The 23,624-nt window shown below is 44.2% G+C and overlaps 1 protein-coding gene and 1 long non-coding RNA gene across 7 annotated transcripts; one reads left to right on the top strand and one right to left on the bottom strand.

The window, feature by feature from the left end:
• The first annotated feature begins 13,029 nt into the window (after positions 1-13,029).
• On the top strand, positions 13,030-23,187 carry TAL2 (TAL bHLH transcription factor 2). Of its 6 annotated transcripts, none has more exons than XR_016019218.1 (3): positions 13,030-13,365; positions 15,524-15,647; positions 20,364-20,378. XR_016019218.1 is itself a non-coding variant. In XM_019734148.3 (3 exons), exon 3 carries the CDS (start codon positions 20,397-20,399, stop codon positions 20,712-20,714), a length of 318 nt encoding a protein of 105 aa, XP_019589707.1. In that variant the 5' UTR covers positions 13,103-13,365; positions 15,524-15,647; positions 20,387-20,396; the 3' UTR covers positions 20,715-23,187. The 6 variants fall into 6 exon arrangements, 5 of the variants coding, with proteins under 5 accessions (XP_019589707.1, XP_019589708.1, XP_019589705.1 ...); XM_019734148.3 differs by lacking the exon at positions 20,364-20,378 and adding an exon at positions 20,387-23,187 and having other exon boundaries at positions 13,103-13,365; XM_019734146.3 differs by having other exon boundaries at positions 13,106-13,365; positions 20,364-23,187.
• LOC141571164 (uncharacterized) lies at positions 17,161-18,872 on the bottom strand. The gene is made up of 3 exons (XR_012495874.2): positions 17,632-18,872; positions 17,457-17,513; positions 17,161-17,253 (listed from the first exon to the last, which is right to left on the bottom strand). It is a non-coding gene; the product is annotated as an uncharacterized LOC141571164 (long non-coding RNA).
• Positions 23,188-23,624: the final 437 nt, after the last annotated feature.

Here is a 23,624-nt window from a genome sequence, read left to right as displayed (position 1 = left end):
GAAAGAAAGAAATAAAACCCTTTATTTTCAGATGATATGATTGTCTACATAGATAATACTAAGAAATGTATTATGAACAAAAACCAAACCAAAGAACTCCTGGAGCTTATAAGTGAGTTTAGCATGGTGACAGTATACAAGATCAACATTGAAAACTCTGTTGCATTCCTATATATGATACTAACAGTGAACATGTGAAAACAGTCCATTTACAGTCATGTCTATGAAAATGAAGTACTTAGGTATAAACTCAGTAAAACATATACAGTATCTGCATGCTAAAAATGCTGATGAAAGATGTCAAAGAAGACCTAAATAAATGGGTTGAAAAAGTCAACATAGTAAAGACGTCACTTCTAACCAAATCGATCTATAGGTTTAATACAATTCCTATCAAAATCTCAGCAAGATTTTTAGTAGACATAGACAAGCTTATTGTAAAATGTATGTGGAAAGCCACAGATTCTAGAATAGCTAAAGCAGTCTTGACAAAGAATAAAGTGGCAGAAAGATTTGGAATTGGAAGACTTGAGTTTGTCTTTACATTTCAGTAGAGGTGTCAGCTGATCTTGTAAGGTAGGTGTTACTGTCCTTTGTTTTGCATGTGAAGAACCTGCAATTTAGAGGTAACAGATCTTAAACCCTGCTGACTTGAAATGCAGTGGCTGCTCTGCTAATTCCAATTAACTGCTGATTAGAAAAAAAAAATTCTTTTTAATTATAACTTGAGACCAACCTCTTCTACTAAAAGTGAGAAGAATCACTTTACCCAATATTATGGCTTATTATATACCTACAGAACTTGTTATGGGCTGAATTGTGCCCTCCCCACCCAAGTCATATATTGAAGTCCTAACCCCCAGGACCTCAGAATGGAACTGTATTTGGAGATAGGGCCTTTAAAGAGGTAATTAAGGTAAAAAGAGGTCTTGTGGGTGGGTCCTAATCCAACATGCTGGTGTCCTTGACAAGAAGAGATGAGGGTACAGAAGAGCATGTGAACATTTAGAGAGAAGATGGCCATCTACAGGCCAAGGACAGAGGCCCTCAGAAGACGTCAACACTTGCCAACACTTTGATCTTGGACTTCTAGCATTCAGAACTGTAAGAAAATAAATTTCTATTTTAAGCCACCCAGTCTGTAATACTTGATTAGGCAATTTTAGCAAACTAATGCAGTAATCAAGATAGCATGGTACTGGTAAAGGACAGACACATAGACCAATGGATCAGAATAAAGAACCCAGAAGCTGACACACAAATATGCTCCACTGATGTTTGGGAAAATTGCAAAAGCAATGGAGGAAGAATAGCCTTTTCAGCAAATGGTGCTAGAACAATTGGACATCCGTAGTTCCCCCCACCCACCCACCCTAAAAGAACCTCAATTACTTTATACAAAAATGAACTCAAAATGGATCACATACTTAAATGTAAAACGTACAGCTATGAAATGTTTAGGGTAAAAGACTAGGAGAAAATCTTCATGATCTAGGGCTAAGCAAAGAGTCTTATACTTGGTACCAATCGATAAAAGGAAAAACTGATAAATTGGGCTTCATCAAAACTAAAAAATTGCTTCTCTTCAAAAGCCTACAAGAAGAGGATGAAAATTCAAGCTATAGACCAGGAGAAAATATTTGCAAAGTGCATATCCAACAAACCACATATCTGATAAATGGTTAATATCCAAAATATATAAGGAACTCATACAACTTTTTAGCAGAAAAACCAAATAATCCAATTTAAAAATGAGCAAAAGAACTGAGTAGACGTTTTCCCAAAGAAGATATTCAAATGGCCAAAAGGTACATGAAAAGGTGATCAACATCACTAGTAATTAGGGAAACACAAATCAAAACCACAATGAAATCGCACTTCACACCTGTTAAAATGGCTGTTATCAAAATGACAAGAGATAAGTGCTGGTGAGGATGTGGAGAAAAGAGACCCTAGTGCACTGTTGGTGGGAATGTGAATTGGCGCAGCAACTATAGAAAACAGTGTGGAGTTTCCTTAAAAAATTAAAAATAGAATTACCATATGACCCAGCAATCCCACTTCTGGGTATATATCTGAAGGAAACGAAATCACTACCCCAAAAATATGTACCCCCCATGTTCACTGCAGCTTTATTTACAATAGCCAAGACATGGGAAGTGTCTATTGGCAATGAATGGATAAAAAGATATGGTATATATGTATGTATCATACACACACACACACACACACACACACACACAGAGTATATGAATCTATGTATTGAAATTATGCTGATGGTAACCACTTTGAGCACCTCTTGTAATAACAGAAGTCAAACGTGACTTGTATTCATCTTTTGTTATCGGTATATATTGAGTATTACAATTTTAACAGTTTTTTCCTTAATATGTGTATATGTGTATACATTTTTTTGGTACCCTCCATATATATATATATATATATATATATATATATATATATATATATATTTCTCTGATAATGCCTAGTAATATTTTTTCTGTAAAATTAGTTCCGAGTACTTAAGAGCCCTCCTGAGTAGAGGACCTCTTCCTGAGGACTGGTGATAGGAAGTGTCCCTAGCCTCAATGGCACAGGTAGGTATAAGGCCTGTCCTTTGGGGAGATTGGATATGGGATTAAAATATAACTCAACAGAATTGAGTCTCAAAGACTAGGCTTAGGTAAGGGAACCAAAGGTCCCAGACTTTGTAGAAGGAGGCCTGAGCACCTGAGGCTAGAAAACGCTCCAGGTAGGAGGGCAGGGAGAGGGACAGTGAGTGTCGGCTGGGTCTTCAGACTTAACAAACAGAAAATCTGAATAAGTGAAGAAAGGGAAGAAATCATTCCTGAGTAAAAGGAGAAAGTAAAGTCACAGAATGGACTTAATGGGACAGTGGATAAGACTACCTAGCTTTATGTGGGTAAATAGTTAAAAAAGAAAAAAACTCTGACTAGAAAAGTGGGCAATGAGCAGATTGTGGGGGCATTGGCTATGCCGCCCTGAAGTCTGGGTAAGAGCAAATGGAGAAAGGTTATTGGAATGACAGTCACTCCTCCTGGGCCTGTGCACTCCAGCAGTTTGGGAATAAATTTTCTTTAAAAAATAAAGAAAGGGAAGGAAGGAAGGAAGGAAGGAAGGAAGGAAGGAAGGAAGGAAGGAAGGAAGGAAGGAAGGAAGGAAGGAAGGAAGGAAGGAAGGAAGGAAGGAAGGAAGGAAGGAAGGAAGGAAGGAAGGAAGGAAGGAAGGAAGGAAGGAAGGAAGGAAGGAAGGAAGGAAGGAAGGAAGGAAGGAAGGAAGGAAGGAAGGAAGGAAGGAAATAGAATAAGAGCGTGACACCTTCAGTAAACACCTCTAGCTGATGACCACTCACAGGCACTGTGCTAAGGGCCAAGGCTCATTTGCTGACTCAGCAAACATTCACAAAGCCCCTTCCCGGCCAGAGTAGGGATTTCGGAGAACTTAGTCACTGAGACTGAGCTGGGATCCCTAAAGTTGCCGGGGCAGAGGGCAGAGGCCTAGCCAGGTGGGCTGAGGCCCCAGGTGGCCCAGGTAAGTTTTCTCCTCGGAATTCCCAGTCGGCTCCAGGCATGGATAGGGTCCAGGGGCAGGAAGTGCTGGAGGCTGAGGGGCGTTTGGTGTTGGTCTGAGAAGTGGAGCTCAGAGCAGCTCTGCCACCACAGAGCGCAAGTACGCTGGGACCAAGGTAGGGTCTTATCCGGAGAGTTCCAGGGAATTAGAACAGGCACTTGGGAGGCAAGACAAAAGCTCAGATGAATTGAGGCAGGAGGGTTGGTAGTGAGATCCTAGGCTCTGGTGAAGACATGAAGGCAGTTTCTGGAAAGGGGCAGGCAAAGGGGGACACAAAGGAACTCCGTGGTCAGCGTGTGGCCTGGGCACCACAGTGCAGGCAGTGTGAGAGATGGGAGGGAGCGGATGGCACCATTTCTGCCCCTGCTGCTTCAGCGAGAAACCAGGACGGGATGGCATCTCCACGGGGGGATGCCACAAAGGATGAGCTCGGGGAGCTGGGAAACAGATGGCAGGAGAGGAGACGTCGCAGCAGAGATGTTCACTTCTGGGTCTTAACTTGGTCCTCGTTCCCTGTAGACTGTTTGCCCCTGCGGACTCATCCCCAAAGGGTAAAGAGGGGCCGTTCCAGTTGTTCTAGGAGCACAGCTCATGCTCACAACTGACCTCACTGTCCCCAGGCTACCTCCCACGCTGACAAGGCTGAGACGCCGCTGGCTGGGCCATTCTAGGTGTCAATCGGGCTAGGCCAAGGCCGTCTTGTTTTCACACTTTCCCACTTTCACCAGGTGCTGCCCGCTCATTGGGTCTGGGCCAGCCTATCATGCCTGCCGGCATCATGGGAGTGGGATGGGAGGTTGTATCCTGCTAATACAGCCTGCCTCCGCTACAGTTTGAGTCTCAGAATCGGGTCTGAAACTCCAGCTGGAAACGTACTTATTTTCCGGCGATTTTCAAAGAAACCAAATCTCCACCAGCTAGGAAAGATGGATATGCTCTCGGGTAGTGCAGAAGTATCTGTAATGAAAAGAAGAGGTGAGAACAGTGGTGAAAAGTCAAGGTTTTCTCTGAAGGTTTCTTATTGGTTACATTTAAGGTAACATCCTCTAACTTTCCTAAGAAGCCCCAGTGAAGCTCCTGAAAACATCTGCTGGTTTTGATGTGGGTATGGAAGACGCTCCCTCATCCCCTGGTTTGGGGGGGGCGATGTTTGATTTGGGATTTGTCAGTCTGGGAAGCTGAGGGCTCTGGGCAGCTCAGGCCTGGCAGATTTCCCCCACCTGCCTGAAATTCAACAGGGGGTGGGAGGTGGGGGTGGCAGAGGCCCTCCCAGCCCAATCCTGCATCTCACTCTCCAGCCCCTGGAACTGTGGCCTTTATTTCAAGCCTGGTCCCCAGGGGGCTGCGTGGGGAATGAGGACAGCTGATAAGCCTCACAGTATTGACTTTATGGGGAGTATTCAATGAATTTACTTTCTGCTAGAAGGCTGCACTCTTATCTGCTGCCCACAGAGCATCTAAAGCCTCATCTACAGGAACCATTGATGAGTCATGTCTCTCTACAAAGACTAGGGAATAAAGAGGAAAAGGGAAGTTGCACCCCACCCCTTTCTTTTCTCCAGTATGAGGTCCTTCCCCCACCCCCACCCCACCCCCTGGCTTTCCCAGTGCCTTTGGGTGTATTGGCTGGAAATAGAAGCAAGCGCTCACAGCTCCAGGCCTGCAGAGTGAAGGCCAAGCCTGCCTGGGCCTGAGAGCATCCGCAGCTGGGCACGCCCAGGGCTGTGCATCCTTCTAAGTGGTAACTAGGGAAGAAAGCCCACTCCCTTGAAGCAGTTACATGCCTCGCTTTCTGCTGCAATGGTCAACATTTGCTCTGGACAGAAAACACCCACCTGGCCTCAACACCAGGTGTCTTGGTGGGGAAATGTGTGTGCATGTGGGTGTGTGGGTGTTACCAAGGGTTCCTGGGTCTGGGGCGCTGGCAGGTGGAAATTAAATGTAAGAGAGCCTGAGGCTCAAGAGGTTTTCTTTCCCCTCTCTGACATATCCCTCATCCGGCCCTGGCCTCTGTTTGCTTCAAATCGTGGAAGGAAATACGTGCCCCTTAGCAGCACAGAACCCAAAGCAACTGGAAGGAGAGAGGTGGGTTGGGCAGATGAAAGGAAACAACGAAAGTGCCTTTTGGAGCTAATTAGAGGCATGTGTTCAGATTCCCTATCTAGCTTTTAGATAGAGTTTTTCTGGTAATTAAGATAAAACAGTATTTACTGAGCAACTATGCTTTTATTAGTTGCCTGTTACCACTATTTTTAAGCATTTGCCCCAAATCACTAACTTTACATACATTAGCTTACTGAATCTTCACAATAACCCCTAAAGTTGACATTATTTCCCATGTACAGCTGAGAAAATTGACTGGGAGAAGTTAAGTAATGTGCCCAGGATAACAGCTTATCATGACAGCAGGAGTTCAAACCCCAGCAGGTCTGCCTCCACAGCCAAACCCAGGGTCTGCTCTTAGCTACTACACTGAACCACCTCCCACTTGGTATTTCTCAATACCTTATCCCACTTCATCCACAGCAAAGCAATGAGAATTTATTGTTGCTATTTGATAAGAAACAGGTTCAGAAGGGTACATTTTTCCCCCCAATTGTGTCAGCTTTTTATTTCTTAAATAAGTGGCTAATTTGATTGAGAACATGACAAAGCAGCAGTGAGCCTCTAAACCAATTAATAAATTCCTCTACTTACAATCCAAACCAGTAACCTCACCATCATATACTTATCCCAGGCAAGGCACAGGTTAGACAGCAGACAGAAAATGCAGGAAGCAGGAAGAAAGCATCAAGAATAGTGTTAAACAGTAGTGAGAAAACCTTTGCAGTTCTGATTTCAGATAGTGGATGGATCACTCTCACCCCGCTTCTTTATTCACCGAGGGCTCCTTACATTTGGATCCACTGAAGGACCATCCCTGCGTCTTAAATGGAGGATGTCTGGTAACACAACTATGCAGCGGGCAAGCTGTGGCAATCTCCTAGGTAAGTGTAACTTTGTTTACAGAGTAACGCTGTTTTTCCTCCTTTGTCAACAAAAGTCACTGTATCCTGCAAGGGAAAAACAGTGGACAGCAGGTGTGTTTTTCCTCTGAAATCAGAGCCATTTTTTCCTTTATTGTTCCTATCTATGAGTGTATCCAGGGCCACAAAACCATTGTACATCGGAGACTCTGGTCTGCAGATTCTAGCATCTTTCCTCTTCTGTGATGACTAGGGAATGACCTCAGGGAAGTCCAAAAATGATGATAGAATAGCCAAAGCTCTCTTTCCTTATGAGAGAAGACGAAAGCTCTCACTCTTTCAGCACTCCTCCCAATACTCAGGTAGAGATTGGGCCATGTCAGGGTAGCTCTCCCTTCCAGATGCCCTGGTTTCCCACATCACCTGCCTTCTTCTGCAGCTACTTGCTTTATTACGTTTTTTATTTGAGGGAGGTTAGAGCAGAGGCCTCAGGAAGAGTCTCAGAGGTGGTGAGCTAATCATTAAGTTGCCCTATGGGTCTTATGAAAGGAGTGACATTAACAGCCAAGAGAATTTACAGCCTCTGCTGGCTCTGGAAAGATGTCTCTGTAAGAATCGCTAGTAAAACAGTGTCAGCCACATGTGAAGTCTTTTTCTTTGAGCCTACATTTTACTATCTCACTTGTTTGGGAGTGATATTTTGTTTCGTCAAAGATGGTAACTTTCTAATCAAAATATAGATTTCTCATATTAAATGAGAAATTTGGGTAAAATCCCTAGCATTATACCTCGTACTTAGTGCTAAATAATGGGGTAGAGTATTTGGTGCCCGACCCAGAGTTGGCACTCAGTGCTACCCACCCCAGATCAGGCTGTCACCCCCTCTAGTCTGCATTCCTGTGACGGCCTCTTAGCTAATCTCCCCACATCCTTTCTTGGCCCACTCCGTATGGCATCGAGAATGCTCTTCTCTTCTTAAAAACCAATCACCAGAAACCCCTTCCCATGGCCTGGGAAGCATTCACTTCACAGAAACCAGCTAGGTGTCTTCTGACAGAGAACAGCACAGGCTGGAGGCAGCTGTTTGGAGAAATGACTGAGCACTGTCTAAAAGTCATTCAACAAATGTCTTACCAAGCAGCTTTTACGTGGAGTGAGCACAGTTCATCAGATCTAGTGATTAATGAAACTAAGTCCTTGCCCTTCTAACATTTACAGTGTAAGTAGGCAACCAAGCAAGTAAACTAGAAAGTGGTTCATTTTGAAGAACTCAACATGCAGATGGCGCTCCTTTAAAAGAAAAAAGAAAAAAGTCAAAGGAATTTAAATTTACCAAATAACATTTCACAGAAAGAGAAAACCTATGACCGAGAGTCGCACCCACACACCTACAAATTAAATGTAAAAGAATGGGCACATTCTTTTGGAAAATGCAGACTTAAAATGATACAAAACAAAATGAATTCCTGACAAAGAGCGTGGCAAAGAGGGTCAATTTACAGCGATATGGGGTAAATTCTCTAAGTCTGTAAAACTTCCACGAGCCTTTGTGCGTCAGATGCAGTGCATCAAAAGGTATAAGGTCTAAAGCAAGCACTCCTGGAAAAACCAGAAAGAAGAAAAGACATGAAATAGAGGGAGATTTTCATACAAGTCACTCTAACAGATCAAATACACCAAAAACTCGCAAGAATATAGAGGATCAATTTTACGGCTGTGTGTAAAAAATATTTTATTTTTCAAACAGAGGACTTACCTGCTTTTCTGTTGGCTATGGAACATTTATGAAAGTCAGCCATATGTTTTACCAAAGAGAAAATCTGAGTAAATATCCCAAAGCAAAAAATGTTTGGGGGCATATCTTTGACTATCCTTAATGCAATTAGAAATTAATAGTAAACGGTTACCAAAAAATACAACAATAAGGAAATTTTAAGAATACTTTCTAAAGGAAAATGAATAATAAACAACGGAAGTTAGAAACTAATGACAAAGATACTGCAAATGGAAACACAGGACGACACCAAAGGTGTATCAGAAGAAAATTCATGGTCTGAAATGCTTTTCTTACGAAATAAGAAAGAATGAAAATTAATAAAATAAGCACTCAATCTAAGAATGCGAGGTGTAGAGAGAACAAAATGAACATAAGCAAATGAGAAAGCAGATTTAATCAAGATACAGTCGAAATTAGTGCGTTAGAAAATCATGAAATGATGAATCACAGAAGTAGATTTTTACAAAGAACAATAGAATGTACAAGCTTCTGCAAAGCTCATCAAGGAGAGAGAAGTCATGAACACAACATAGAGAACGAGAAAAGTGATAACACAAATACAGAGATTTTGTTCATATTATTAACTATATATAACACTTTACGAATGACTGAAAATGTCAAAGTACCAAAATTGACGTAAGAGATAGAGCACTTGAAGGAACAAAACCTACCTAGAAGGATTACTCGTTAGCAGTAAATTCTGTTAACTATCAAGAACAGGCCAAGTCATGTGATGAATACATTGATGGATGCGTACCCAGTATGTGGATGGAGCAAAGGATAGATCTATGGATGGATGGATACATGGAGGGATGCACTGCAGCTTGGATATGCAGAACTGGAAATTGGGAAGGGGGCTAACCAAGAATGAGGGAGGAGAAGGGAGGCTTAAGATTGCATAAGGCTGATGCTTGACTTCCTGCCAGAATGACCTTGGTTCCCAACCACCTGGGCTGACAGAAATGTCCTCTGAAAACCTCAGGTTTGGCCTTTCCTGAAGCTGACAACCCCTGCACACAGGACTAGAGGTCCAGTGTTCACAGGATTATCTAGACAGATCAATTAAGGCAGTAAAACCAGATCCCAACAATGCCCAGGCTCTCCTAGCGATCTGCCCTCCCCTCCCCAGGAGCCCGCAGGTGCAGTCTCTCCAGGGGGCGGTGAGAGCCATGAATAGTAAGGGCTTTAGCTCAAGCACACAGAGGCGTTTAGCTGCCCAAACCTAATCCCCCAATAATCGGATTATGTAAATTTCTACTTCAACCCCTTTCTCTGGACCCAGCCCCTAAACTCTCCATCCTGGGAGACTGGGATGGGAGAGGGCCCATCACTCTGAAGAATCACTGCTAGTGGAATGGTAAAACGAAATTCTTTCCCCACCTTCTCCCATTTTAAAAACTGTAAGACCAGCAATCACATATAAGAAGAAGGTTTTCAGAAGAAACCAAATGTCAACCCTGGTTCCAGTGTGCCAACGCAATCGTGCTCCCTTCTGTTTACTCCTCGGTAGTCTCAGTCTTTGTCCAATTGCATACATGTCTTGTTTTATAGTTTATTGTTTCATTTAGCATCCGATCTTGCTGCCCAGTTGCCACAATTCCTTTGTTTACAACTGTAGAATATGCCATTAAGAGAATATATTACCTCAGGTGTTTGGCTAAGATGAAGGGTAATACCAGTTCTTGGTTTCAAATCTAACAAGCGCTCCATCAGAATTGTGATACAGTAGGGCAGGGTGGAAAAGCTTGGGTACCATAAGCACCTTGAGGCAGCAACCCCCTTCCCACAGCACACAAAGAAAACAAAAAGGCAGAAAGGGGCCGACAAATGGGCAATGTTTACTGCACAAATTAAGTTATGATTTTAAAGGCCCCTTTTGTGCCTATACATAAATTGACTGATTAATGCTCTCCAACCCACCCTCCAATCCATGCTTTGCTCTGCCACCAGCACCATCCTCGTAACCTGCAAGTCTAAACATATTACTCCCATGTTGGAGGCACACAGTTGCTGTCGCATGGACTGCCCTCCTGCCCAGCCTTGGGGTCTGTGTTTTAGATGGCCCTGCTCTGGCCCTCCTCTAGCACCTTCCCCACATTCTAAACCACACAGTCTGAGTAGCTGGGACCTCTGAATTCCTGCTCAAATGGCCCAAATGCCATTTTCAGAGCTTGCACAGGGTTTTTCCTTAGGCCTGTCTGCGCTGGGAGTCCCATCATATACAAAGGCCCTTCACAGAGCAGGACAGAGCTGGAGGGTAGGGAAAAATGGGATGGGGATGGGTCAGGAGTCTCCATGTGTTCCCTCGTCCTAAGTCCCACAAATGTCAGAGGCAGCCCTGCCTCAAGGCCTACTCTAAATGCCATCCCTCCCACGAGGAATCCCTGATCTGCCAGCTAGAAGTGTTTGCCTCCCTAACTCCAATTTCACACTCTCTGGTGCTCAGGATGATCTATCTTGTATTTAGTCATTTTTGTTGTGTCCTCTCCCTCCCAAAGACTGTGAACTCCTTGAAGGCATAGACAGAGTTTTCTTCACCTTCCTACCTCCTGAAAACCTAGCAATTCTTACATCTTTTTTTATTTATAATAAGAGCTGTATTAATTCTTTTTTTGAGGAGAGGGACAAATAACCCAAAAGTCTCAGTGGCTTACAGAAGCAAAGATTGATTCATCATTCATGTTAACGTGAGGGCTGTGGTTGGCTGTCGGTGTGCTCTGTGGCCTCCAGGCTTAAAGAGCAAACCCAAGCATAATGCTCCCTTGCCTGAGCCCAACAGGCAGTGCCTCTTAAATGTGAGTCATGTCTGCTCACATTTCATTGGTGGATGCAAGCCACATGGCCAAGGCTAGCAGGCAGATAAATGCTCTCCCTCCACCTATGGGGGAGACACTGCCAGTCACATGGCAGAGGTCAGGCTATGAAATTCCCTCATAGGAAAGGGAGCTAGTAGTTGTAACAATAATACAATTTACCACAATAAATTGTACAATATTCTGACGGAGTGCTAGGCACAGTGCTAAATTTTTGCTATTTTCTTTTTCTCATTTAATGCTCACAGTCCTATCATTGTCCCCACTTTACAGGTGAGGAAACTGAGGCAGGGAGAAGTTACTTAATTTCCCTGGGAATTAAACAAGTGGGTAGATCAGAGATTTCATGCGACTCCAGGGTCCTTTGTTTTTATCCACTAAGCTGTGATGCATTTGTGAATTTATTGTGCCAAACCCTATGCTGGGTCCTTCAGAGAGTGAGATGCCTAGAAATTCATTACCGATGGGTTCATTAGTCAACCAACGTTTGATGGATGCCTATTCAATTCACTGAGGCTAGGGAGTCAACAGCAAGATAAATAAGTAAAATATTACTAAATTGAGATGAGTGCTAAGGAGAATAAAGCAGGGTAGGGACAATGGGGTACTTGTGGGTGTGAAGGTGCAATTTTAGATACTGTGGTCAGAGGTCCTTCATTGAGAAAGTAACATCTGAGCAAAGACCTGAAGTACGACAGCTCCTTGAGGGCAGGGATTTGTGTCTGTTTTGTTTGAAATTGTGTTCCCAGTGCCTACAACAGGCACTGGCCCATAGTAGGCACCCAATAATAATTTGTTGAATGAATGAAAGAAGGTGTGGGAAGGAACTATATGGATAACTTGGGGGAAGAGTGTGTCTGGCAGAGAAAGCAGTGCAAAGGCCCTGAGGCAGGAGAGTGCCTGGCATGTTTCTGAAACAACAGAGGTCAGGGTGGTAGACCAGAGGAAACAAGGAGATAAAGAACAGACAGGTCAGGTAAAGGTAGGGTTTCCAGGTGGGAATTCCCACCCATTCTCATGTGTTTTTTTTGTTGTTTGTTTGTTTTGTTTTACTTTCCTGTTCCTAAATCCCGAGAAAAGTTGGTCGGGAAATCAGGAAAATTTGCTCCTTGAACCCAGGTGGTTGGTAGTATCAGTCGTCACTTTGTGGAAATGATTCATCATGGAGAACAGAAAACAGTTTATATCTCGGGATGCTGGAAAGGGAAAGCGAAAAAAATTCCTGAAAATGGGCAGGAATTCCCGCCTGGAAACCCTAGGTAAAGGGTATCTCCTGAGCCACCACAGACACTTGAGCTTAACTCTGAATGAATGTAATGAAGAGCCACCACGGGATTTTGAGCAGAGAAGTGACAGGAATCTGACGTGTTTTTAGAGAATCATTCTGGGTGATGTTGGAGAATAAATAGAAGGAAAGAGGCAAACGCAGAAGAGGGAAGGCCACTGAAATAACAAAGTCCTGTGCCGGCCCTGGACACTGAGATACACATATTCCGTAATCTGCCCACAGCAGTGATGTTAAACTTCGACGTGCATCTTGATTGATCTCATTCGGTCCATTAGTGAAAACACAGATTTCAGATCCCGCCCCCAGAAAACCTGATCTGGTGGGTCTGGGTTGTGGGTTTTGAGATCTGCCTCCCCTCACCTTTGATTCTGAAGCAAGTGGTTCTCCTACTGCCGTAGTAGACTCGCTGGGGCTTAAATCATTGCCATCTGATGAACTAATGGCGGGGTACTTACTTTCTGAGCTGCACGGGGCAGGGCCCTCGGGATGGGTGGCAGGACCCCTCCCGTGCCCAAGCCATACACAAAGCGGGCTTCTCCTTCCCCCTCTGTCCCTTTCTAGGGCACAGGGAGGGCTGGTACCGGGAAGTGGGGGCGCGGGGAATGGGGAATGGGGAATGGGGCGGGACCTGCGGGAGTTTCGAGCGGGAAGGGCCCGAAGGGCAGCGCTAACAAAGGGCGGTGTCCTATAAAGGCGGTGGCGGAGGAGGTGTCCAGGCGAGGGCGCGCGCACCGCCGGCGACAACTTCGGCGGGGGCTCCCGGCTCTTGGCAAGGAGGTGCGTCGACTCCGGGGGAAAGTGGGCATCGCCGGGGCAGGGCTCTTGGGCCAGCGGATCTCCTACACAGCACCCCCGAGTCCAAGACTCACTGGCCCGGAAGGGCAGGAGTGTCAAGGCGACGTGGTAGCAGCCACCAAGCCTATCCGATAGGTGAGAAGACCTGGGGGCTTTCTGCGGGCAGGGGAGGTGGCGCAGCTCCGGGAGGTTGCCGGTCCCCTAGCGCGTGTTTGGCAGGGACACCTCGCTTTGATACACGATGCCGGGGACACCCCACAGCACCTCGGAGGGCCATTTAGAGGGCTCCTGGGTCCCGATGAGCAATTCCTGGACACCTGACAGGTGCGAAACTTTAGCACGAGATGCTTTCCGGGGTGCCTGAACTCCTTATTCAGAAGGCAAGGCACTGCAGGCAGGGGCAGCAAAAGCTATAAAAAGAAAAAAGGAAAAGCCGGGAAGTGACGCTGGCGAGGGCAGCGGGTTGGAGGGGTGGGTAGCTAGGCTCCGGCGTTGAGCGCACCTTGGACCATGGGTCTCTGCCAGTGCCCACGCAAAGGCTGGTATTCACAGTACATGTACTCACTTAGAACATCAGCATGCAGTCGTCTGGTGAGAAAAGAAACGTGCGTAATAGCATGTATTCTGATTCATATTGTATATAAAGCATATCTATCCCAGACTGGCTACTGCTGGGGAGTGAGACTGACTAGGTGGACAGATAGATAGGGAGCCTTTTGTTTTTTACTTTATGCACTTGCATCCTGCTTGATTTTTTGTTTTCTTCCCTTAAATGAGCATGTGTTACTTATACAGACATTTCAAAAGGCAAAGGTGTACCTGGTATCCAAGGTTAGGCACCTTCCCCTAACCCAACAAACGATAGAAACCACCCTTCATCTCCCCCTTTCTCCAGAGTGGTTTCACTCGCTTTCAAGAGACGCATAAAAGAAGAGACAATATGCAAGGCCACACATCAGGAAGAGAAATTTAAAGTTTTATGATAAAAGAGCCGCAGGAGTTTGGCCATGTGCCTATCCTGCATTCTTTCAAGCTGACCTGGGCTCTGTCACCAGGAAGCACCAGCACAAAAAGGCAGCAGCAGCTACCTGGGGTATTAGTCACCATCTCTGGGGGTGTAAGTGTCAGTCCGTTCTCTGGTAATCTGTTACCTTCAGTGGTGACCGATACACCTATATTCCTATTGTATTTGCCATGACATTCCTCTTGTACAGGCATTTAGATCCAGGGTCCATGATGCCCACCCACCCAGGGGTGTCTACATAGAATTCCGGGGTTCTATGTATTTGGATGAGGTAAACTTCCATCTTTATTTTCAGAAACTTTTAATCAAAATTTAGCATTTCCTTTACTTGTGAATGTGGGTAGTAAACAGCAGTCGTTTTAGCAGCATTGGTGACTTTGTCACCAATAGAAATCATACTTTCACATTACAGCGTTGCACATCTTTTGAAAAAATCATTTACATATCACTCTATAGAAATTATGGTAATAAATCTATTTAATGTGTTAAAAAAACACACGTATTACAAAGCACATGCAGTACAAAGCACATGTGTTACATTTTAAAAGTATTTTAATAACTATTAAGTATAATTGGTTATTTTATGTATCTATGCATTTTAATTCATGCATTTGAAATCATTATTTTGAGAAGGGAACCAAAGACTTTCTATGATATGTATTTAAAATCACTGTTCTGAGATGGAATCCATCTGTAGGCTTCCCCAGACTGCCAAAAAGGTCCATGGCACACACACAAAAAAGGTTATGGACCCTGTCACAGCAGGATCAGGGGCGATATGGATGCATAAATACCCAGGTTTGGGATGCAGGCTGTGCCACTGATTCTCTGTGTAACTTGGGACAAAATGCTTCACCCCTATTTTGACATCTATCAGATGTTTTCTGATTCTCTGGCATCTGGCCTATTATTTAAGCTCTTAAATTATTCAAAAATCAATACTAGCAGCAATCACTCCTTGCAACTGGAAAAACACCAAGTGCAATTTTCCTTTAATTTAATAAGGATTTTAGTAATTTTCCACTGACCTCTACTTTGAATTTTTCCAGCTTGTTAAATCACTGAGTTCTACTTCCCCCTAGGGAGAAGGGGAGTAACACACTTGAGGATAAATCAACAGGTAATAATTAAGCACCTCGTAGGATGGTGGGCCTTGTTTCAGAAGCTGTCTTCTCATCTCTGGTTTCCTCTGCTTCTAGCACAATAGGATCGAGCCCTCTTAGAAGAGAACACCAGTTAGTTTATCCTGCCTAATCTTTTTCTTCCCAGCTTGAAAAAGACCCCCGTGAGACTGGAATTGACTTGGTGAATGAGCTAAACCCTCTTTTGAACAAGAGAAGCTTGAAAGTAACTTTGCTCTCACAGTCGTGGCTGCAAAGCAGCCAACCTCGCTGTGAGTAAAATTTGAGTTTTCTTTCTATCTTATAAATCTTCCTGGTTTAGGTTCAAACTTTCATATTTTAGGTATAGTTGGACACAGTTCTGACAACACTCATATTTTCGTTGGAGAACCAAAGACTGGGTTATTTAGAAATGGCTTAGGTCAGGTAAGTAGCGATAAGCAGGGTGTCATACCATTTCAGACCAGAAAGAGGCCTTGGGAATCACCTGGTTCATCCCTTCAGTTTGGAAAGATGCGTGGCCGGCCTGGAAGCTCCCCAGAATGCCTGGGTTAGCCCCTGTGCTTCCCTCCCCACGTCACACAGGCAGTGGCCCCTCAGTAGCCAGCACCCAGCACAGGAGTTGGCACGTCGTGTCAGTAAGTGTGGGTACCAAAGCTTAGAGGGCACATGACTGTAACTGGACCATGGCTCCAACTGGGAGTGTCTCCACAGGGAGAGGAAGTGGGACTATGTGGCTGGTGGAGGGAGCCTGAAGCCAGACAGTGAACTTGGGTTGCCATGCTTCTGCTCACCAATGGGTTCTCAGCACAGCACTGGATGCTCCAACCCAGACAGAAGCAGGAAAGGCAACAGGAACCTGGCTGGGGACATGTCCCGGGGGATGTAGATGACTGAAAAATGCCATTCTCTGCAGTAATGACACTTCTCATCTGTGTAGGGAAGAAAAGTCTTGTATTTATTGAGCACCTATGTTCCAGGCACATAGTGTCTCATTGATATATTTATATACTTTACATAGTGTCTTGTATAATCCTTGCAAGAACCTGGAGGGTGGCTTTATTTCCATTTTTTAGAGAAGAAAACTGAGGCTTAAAGAAGTGAACTGATTTTCTCAGAATCAGGTAACTAGGAAATTGGGAGCTGAGAGTCAAAGCCAGGTTTTCCTACATTACAGCTCACAAACTTTCTCGAGTTTTTTCTGTTATGAAGCAAATAATATACAAATACTTTCTTATTATAAAAATGTAAAGCAGTACCAAACTATATAGAATAAAATACATGTCTCCTTTATCTATCTTCCCCTAACCTACTGTCCTCCCCCAAGGAAGCACTATTGACAGTTTGATCTGAATCCTTCCAGGTATTTTTGCTCTACATCTACACACACACACACACACACACACACACACACACACACACACACACACATTCCTATACATTCCTATAGAGTGAAACAAATACATAAATAAAGCTCAGATCTTTTCTACTGCAATATAGCTTCATTAGGGAAAAAAAATTATAATGAACATTGACTTCTCTGTTGTATTTGTAGAGATAACTGTAATAATTTAACATTTATTGAGCACTTACTGTGTCCCAGACATTGCCCTAAGGTACTTTACATGCATCATTTCATGTGTCCTACCCTGAGTCGTCCTTCAGTAATGAGGCATTTGAAGCACAGAGAGGTTAAGAGATTGTTCAAGGTCACAGAGCTAGGAGGAGTAGAGCCAAAAGTCAAACCAGGGTTCTGGCTCTGGAGGCTTTGGATAAACAGCCACACGGATGCCTCCACGGGTGGCTGACTCCCATAGAGTCCGGGCTCGGTGGTAACAGAGCAGCTTGTCCCGGTTACCTGGGAACGCCATTTGGTTCCTGTGGAAGGACAAAGATACCAACACATCATATAGTGAGGTAACTTCTGGGACATACATGTCTGCCTCCCTAGGCCAATCCCAGCAGTGTGTGCAGCCCTGTCACCACAGCCAAACGCTGCTTACATGTTTATGTAGCATGCCTTCACACATGAAAACAGTGCCTGGCCCAAAGCAGGTGCTGTTTGCTCTCATTTTCCTTACCGTGTAGTTCACAGGATGCTTTCCTATGCCATTTTTCATTTGGTCCTTACAAGAGCCCTGTGGGGAGAGAATGGTATCATTGGCCCGTTTGACAGCTGAGGAACGGAGGCTCAGGGGAACCCACTGGAGCGTCTCGTGGCTGGTTAGTGTTCGGTGCTGGGACGAGAACACCCACCTTCTGAGGGAAAGGGTGGCTTTTCCCCTCTGTTTTGTACTCCTGCTGTACCTTCCTCCAGCTGGCAGGTGTCTTGTATGTGAATATACTGCTTCCTTATTAAACGCAGTTTTGCTAGGCATCAGTGTTCCTATTCAGAGAGTAGAGCAGCGGTTCTCAATGTTGGCCGCACGCTGAGATCACTTGGAAACGTGCTCCTTGGATCTCACATCGAGAAAGAACTTGCAGTTCATTTGCAAGGAGAGCAGGCAGCTGACAGCCCTCAGCTGCAGTGCCTTCAGGATGGCACTTCCTTGGCAGTACCCAGCCAGTGACTGAGCATGGCGGGGCTACCAGGATCTGGCTATTTCTGCCCAGTGGGGTCTCCTCTAACAGGCAGTCTTTGCCCCAGAGCTCCTTGCTGGTGGACAGCCGCTTTTTCAAATCTGCATTGCAGGCTGAGGCCCTTCTGACCCATCCTGCTTCTTCCCTGCTTTCCTGTCATTGGTGTCAGAAGTACGTGGCAGTCTGGAGGCGTTCTTTGCCCAGTTCTGCTTTCTTCCCTTTTTATCTCTCACAGGCGTTTAACCCCCAGTAAACTGCTTGTGCACCCAACTCCAACTCAGCATCTGCTTCCTGGAGGACCCAGCTGATCTACCTAAAGCAGTTTTAAAAATTACCGATGTCCTCAGAGATTTTTCTTTAATTGGTCTGGGGTGCTACTTGGGTGCTTCCACTCAAACAGAACAGGAGAAGAGCTGATAGGCAGACTTTCCAAGTGTTTTAAGTTAGAAAAGGACCCGCTTTCTCACAATTCCCTGGGGCCTGAAGAAGTCATTTTTTTTTAGGTTCTTTTCACATAAAGTGGACCCACCTTTTCTTACCATACTTGCCAATTTTTAACCCTCCAACTCCTTCCTGCAATGTGGGCTGTTAGCATAAACAACAGGTGTAGAAGGAAGCTGGCATTTTGAGAGACCCCACTGAGTTCCTGACATTCTACACAATGCTTTATGTAACCTAGATATGCGAGGTATTTACCCACACACCATATTCTTGTGAAAATCCAAATAAAAATTAAAGGAAGGTAAATTTTCAGGACAAGTTCAGTGGCACCAAGCTGATCATTTTGGTCTTTTTTTTGTTTTGTTTTTTGATCATTTTGGTCTTGGTGTGATTCTTTTACACCTTTCTCTAGTCAGCAAGTGTTGTTCTGGCCCTTAGTGTGTGGGATTTTGTGCTGTGATTTTAAAGTGCTTCTGTCGGTGCCACCTCCTTCACCAGACCATCCAAGAAGCTCCTTGAGAACAAGTGCCCCGAGCAGCCATGTCCACAAACCCAGCTCATAGCACAGGGCCTGGCACAGAGTACGTCTACTGAAGGGTTAAAATAAAAGGACAAAATCACCAAGAACTGAGAGATTTTAGCAGGCGTGGTTATAGAAAAACAAGAAATCACCCTCTAGGTATTTTCCATGCCCTGAAAATTATTTTTATTTATAAATATACTTATTATCTTGTATTTATTCATCGATGCTTTTATAGCAATTACTATGTGTCAGGCAATGTTATAAGTGATTTAAAAATATTACCTTATTTATTTAATTATCCTAACAGCCTCCGTCTACCACCAAGGGCTGCAGAAGTTCAGTGAGGGGAGGTCATGCAGTTGGGGGGGTGGGGCCTCTGGGATGGCCTGGACAGCTTCACAGAAAAGGAGGCATTTGAGCTGCCTCCTAAAGAACGTGAAGAAATAGGCAAGTTGAGTGAGCAAGGAGCTCAAGGAACAGAGAATGGCGTGTGGAAAGGAATATATACTACGCTTTGGGGGAACAAGAAGGGGCCCACTGCCAGGGAGCTGAGACTGGAGCAGGAGGCAAGCTGACAGCAGTGAGTGAAAAGCACCAAATTGTTGGGTACTGTGTTTTGGCTCATTTGCTGATGCATCAAAAAATGTTCCCGTTGACACATGTCAATCCAAGCCACATGAGAAAAGGGGCTCATGCCTCTAAGAGTTAAATAAAATTTGAGCATATATTAGGATAATCACCTCTCCTAGGGTTGGAGAGGTCATCTAAATGGAGTCTTGGGGAGGCCTGGGTATCTTCCACAGTATCCAGGCCCAATTACCACCCCCATCTGTCCCTTGTCTTTCTTCTTGTGTCACACTAAATAGCCCCACTTCTGTTTTTCATACAGTAGTTTCAAGACTCTTCAGCATGCTGTTCATCCTCCTCTAAATGCGGTCCAGTGTGGGGGATTGTAGCTCTTCCACCCGGGCCCAATCCTCTAAGTGAGGTCTCCCAGCTAAGAGGAGCATTGTGCTATCATTTTCATTCCAAATATGGTCTCATTAATGCAACCTAGGATCACAGCTTTTCTCTTAAGAATCCATATTCAACTCTATTGGCTGAATATATATTTTGTTACTCGATCCTACATTTGTATTCAATCCTATCCTGTGCCTGAGTCTGAACAATTAGGAAAAGTTGATTATAAAAGAAGTAATGAGAGTTTTGGGATTAAATAACCCTATAACTGGAGGCTTCAAAACAGTCAGGGAGAAAAGGGCTGAAGGGTGTTGTTCTTACCTTGCCCTTTCTTCTGTCTCATCTTCTTCCCTTCCCAAAAGAAATATTCAAAAAACCTGAAAAATGAGGAAATGAATTTCCTAAAATCTGGGTCAAGGAGATCTCAAGTTTTGGGCAGGACACGTGCTACCCACCAGGCCTCTCACAAGGTGTTGGCCCTTAGGGCCTTTCTCTTTCCCATCCCAGGAACTCAGACATGACCAGGAAGATCGTCACAAATACCCGGGAACGGTGGAGGCAGCAAACTGTCAACAGTGCCTTTGCCAAGCTGAGGAAGCTCCTCCCCACTCACCCTCCAGACAAAAAACTGAGCAAAAATGAAACGCTTCGCCTGGCAATGAGGTACATCAACTTCTTGGTCAAGGTCTTGGGGGAGCAAAGCCTGCAGCAAACGGGAGTGGCTGCTCCAGGAAACATTCTGGGACTCTTCCCCCCAGGGCCCCACCTGCCAGACAGGACTCTCCTTGGTGACTACCAGGTTCCTTCCCCTGGCCCAAGCCACCACATTCCTTAGTGTGGCTCCAATTCTCGTCACCCAGGGCAGCACTTGTTCAGACGTCGCTGGCTATCAACCACCTTTTGCATGTTGCGGAGTCAACTTGATGAATAATTTGTGAGGCATGAGTTTAAGCTTCATTAGGCTGTGGCTCGGGGACAGCTGCAGGGAGCCGAAAGGAGGTCACGAGGAATGTGGCTTTGGAGTCCACCACCCTCTGGGCTTCAGCCAGAGCAGACTGTCTCTATTTTATATATCCAGGACCTCCATAAGATGTTGTTTGAAGAAAAAAACATGATAGGTTAAAAACAGGTTTGAAAATCACTGTTTCACTCAATATGTTTTCAGTTACAAGGAAGGAGTTTTCTAATGATGCATGTCGGATGAGTAGAAGGTGCTTCCCTCAGAACATATTTTAAAGTTTGTTTTGAAAAATGAGGCATATTTGGCCAAGGGTGAACAAAATAAGTTTGCAGGTCGACAAATGTAAAGATAGCCCTTACAGCAACCAACCGGGAGCCTTATGGGAAAATCTGTGGAGAAAAGACGCTCCCGACATGTGAACATTACAGGAACACAGCAGATACATGTGGAGGAACTCTGCATCCTTTATGGAAACGCAAGGTGTTAGTTGCGTCGAGCCATTTCTATATATGTTATCGCTAAAGCCAAATGGTGGATTATATCTGAAGAGGAAAGGACTTGATAATTTATAAATTAGAGTTCATAGTTTTCTTATGCAAAATGGTTAGCTAAAATAGGTTATCTAACCCCTCAGTGTCACATGTCAGGTATGAAAATTTCAAATTCAGCCTGAGTTCCTGCTGATTTAAGACCCGTAAAATTCAAATATGATTATGAAAATCCAAACATTACCATTTAACAACTCATTTAACAGAGAGCTTAGTTTCAACAAAAGGTTGAGAGCAGACAATAGGAATGTAATACCAGACTCTAATGAATTAATGAATTTGTAATTTGCTCAATCTTATGCTGGGAGGGGTGGTACCCCCACGTCAGTGGAACAGGGTGGACCTGGAGAAACCCTTCACCACATGCTCCCCTGATGATGCTTGTGTTCAAACCTGAATCCCATAGTTGAGCCCGAGATACAAATGTCATTTGAATGTCTTTGGGACATTTTATTTCCCCAAAGTTGTGGACTTAAGTTTGTTCCCAAATTACCAAAGCTTTGATGATAATTGTCAATTGAACAGCATTACTTACTCTCTCATCTGGCTCTCAGTCAAACCAACACTTTTCACAGTATTTGTACATTAGCTTCATTTTAACATGTTGCCAAGGAAGGCACAAAGGACCTCTTTGCCTGATACAGGATTTTATTGCTCTTCTCAGAATGAGTGCATTTTTCTGCTATTGGGGGTCATGTCTGTGTGCACAGAGGACCTTTCCACTGAAATGTAACAGAGAACTCCTGAAAAGTTGTGGGGAGATTGAGTTATCATTAAACTATATGGGGGGGGGTAATTATTTAAAGGAAACCTGCGGGAAATCCCTTTGATAATGAATAAACATTTAAAATATTACTTTATGTAATTCACCTCTTAAATGACTTCTGTTGCAAGCTTGGATTTTGGTATATCAAGTTGTGTTAAGTTAAAGTGGCTGTCAAAAGGAATTGTAGGTACATGTGGACCAAAGTCTTCGCAAGGTATCCTTGAGCCTAAGATATAGGGAAGGTGAGTGAGCAGGGAATGCAAGGAACAGAGAATGCCATGTGTAAAGGAATATATACCACTCTGGGTGGGGGGACAGGAAGGGGCCCACTGCCAGGGGGCCGAGACTGGAGACTTGAGCAGGTGGCAAGCTAACTGAAAAATCACTCTGTAGTCTTCCTTGATGTTCTATACTTAAGGCTTTGTGATTCTACTAGTAATCATTTGTGGTTCAAACGTATTAGGTAGTTTACTGATGGTATATCTCTTTATGGATCATTTGAACCCAACAGAAGAGTTTAGACAGATTATATCATCTGTGCTACTCTGTTACTTGAAACAAGTGTTTGGTCTGCTATGGACACCACTGGAAACTTCTGGAAACCAGGTATAAACAAGTTCATTTATTTATATAGATCACTAGATTGGCTAATTCTACTCCTCATATGACAGAGGAAAAAATAGGTCCAGAGGGTTTGGAAGTGACTTTCCGGAGGTCACATGGACAGTTAGTGGAAACCCAGGTCGGCGCCAGGTCTCCTGACCCAGAGCCCAGGCTCGGACAGCCCAATTCAGGCAGTAAGTATTTTAGGATTGAAAACGGACAAGCACATTATTATTAAGTTCATCTCTTTTCAATAGCACTCTGTCATTTTCTTCATCTGCCTTTTTATTGAAATTGAATGATTGTGCTTTGTAGAATGTAATTAGAGGTATCAACCAAAGATTTTATCTGTCATTTTGTGAGTTTTAACCATTGATTCTAATTTATTTCACTATTAACTTATTGAAAATAAATAAAGAAAAGAAACTGTTCTTTTGTTCTTTTTAAAAAGAATTTCGTGAATTAACTAAGCACATCCATCCATTCTCTCCATCCTCACAGCCACTCTTCTGGCTTTGAACCCTGTGACCTCCCGCCCACCACCACTGTCTTTAGCCTAGAAAATCAATGCCATATCCCAGCAAATCAGGCCCTCTGCAGCCTGACCCCCTCTACCCTTCCCCTTACCTTCCACAATCACCTAAATATATTATACATGCTAAGGAAACCAGTTCACTTGGTGGTCTCCACATGCCCCACTCTTTGATACCTCTGGCTTTACTCTTGTGATTCCATCTGCTTGCATGAATGTTCCCATTCTCACTTGTTCTACTCACCCCTCCTTCTGCACCAAATTCCATGTACTGAAATCTTTCAAGACTGATCTTAAATATCACTCCTTCAGGAAACTTGATTCATCTGAAACAT

This window comes from Rhinolophus sinicus, chromosome 16 (assembly GCF_057876585.1).
Source record: "Rhinolophus sinicus isolate RSI-liver-muscle chromosome 16, RSI-T2T, whole genome shotgun sequence".
Classification (NCBI taxonomy): Eukaryota; Metazoa; Chordata; class Mammalia; order Chiroptera; family Rhinolophidae; genus Rhinolophus; species Rhinolophus sinicus.
This window is presented reverse-complemented; position numbering and strand designations above follow the sequence as displayed.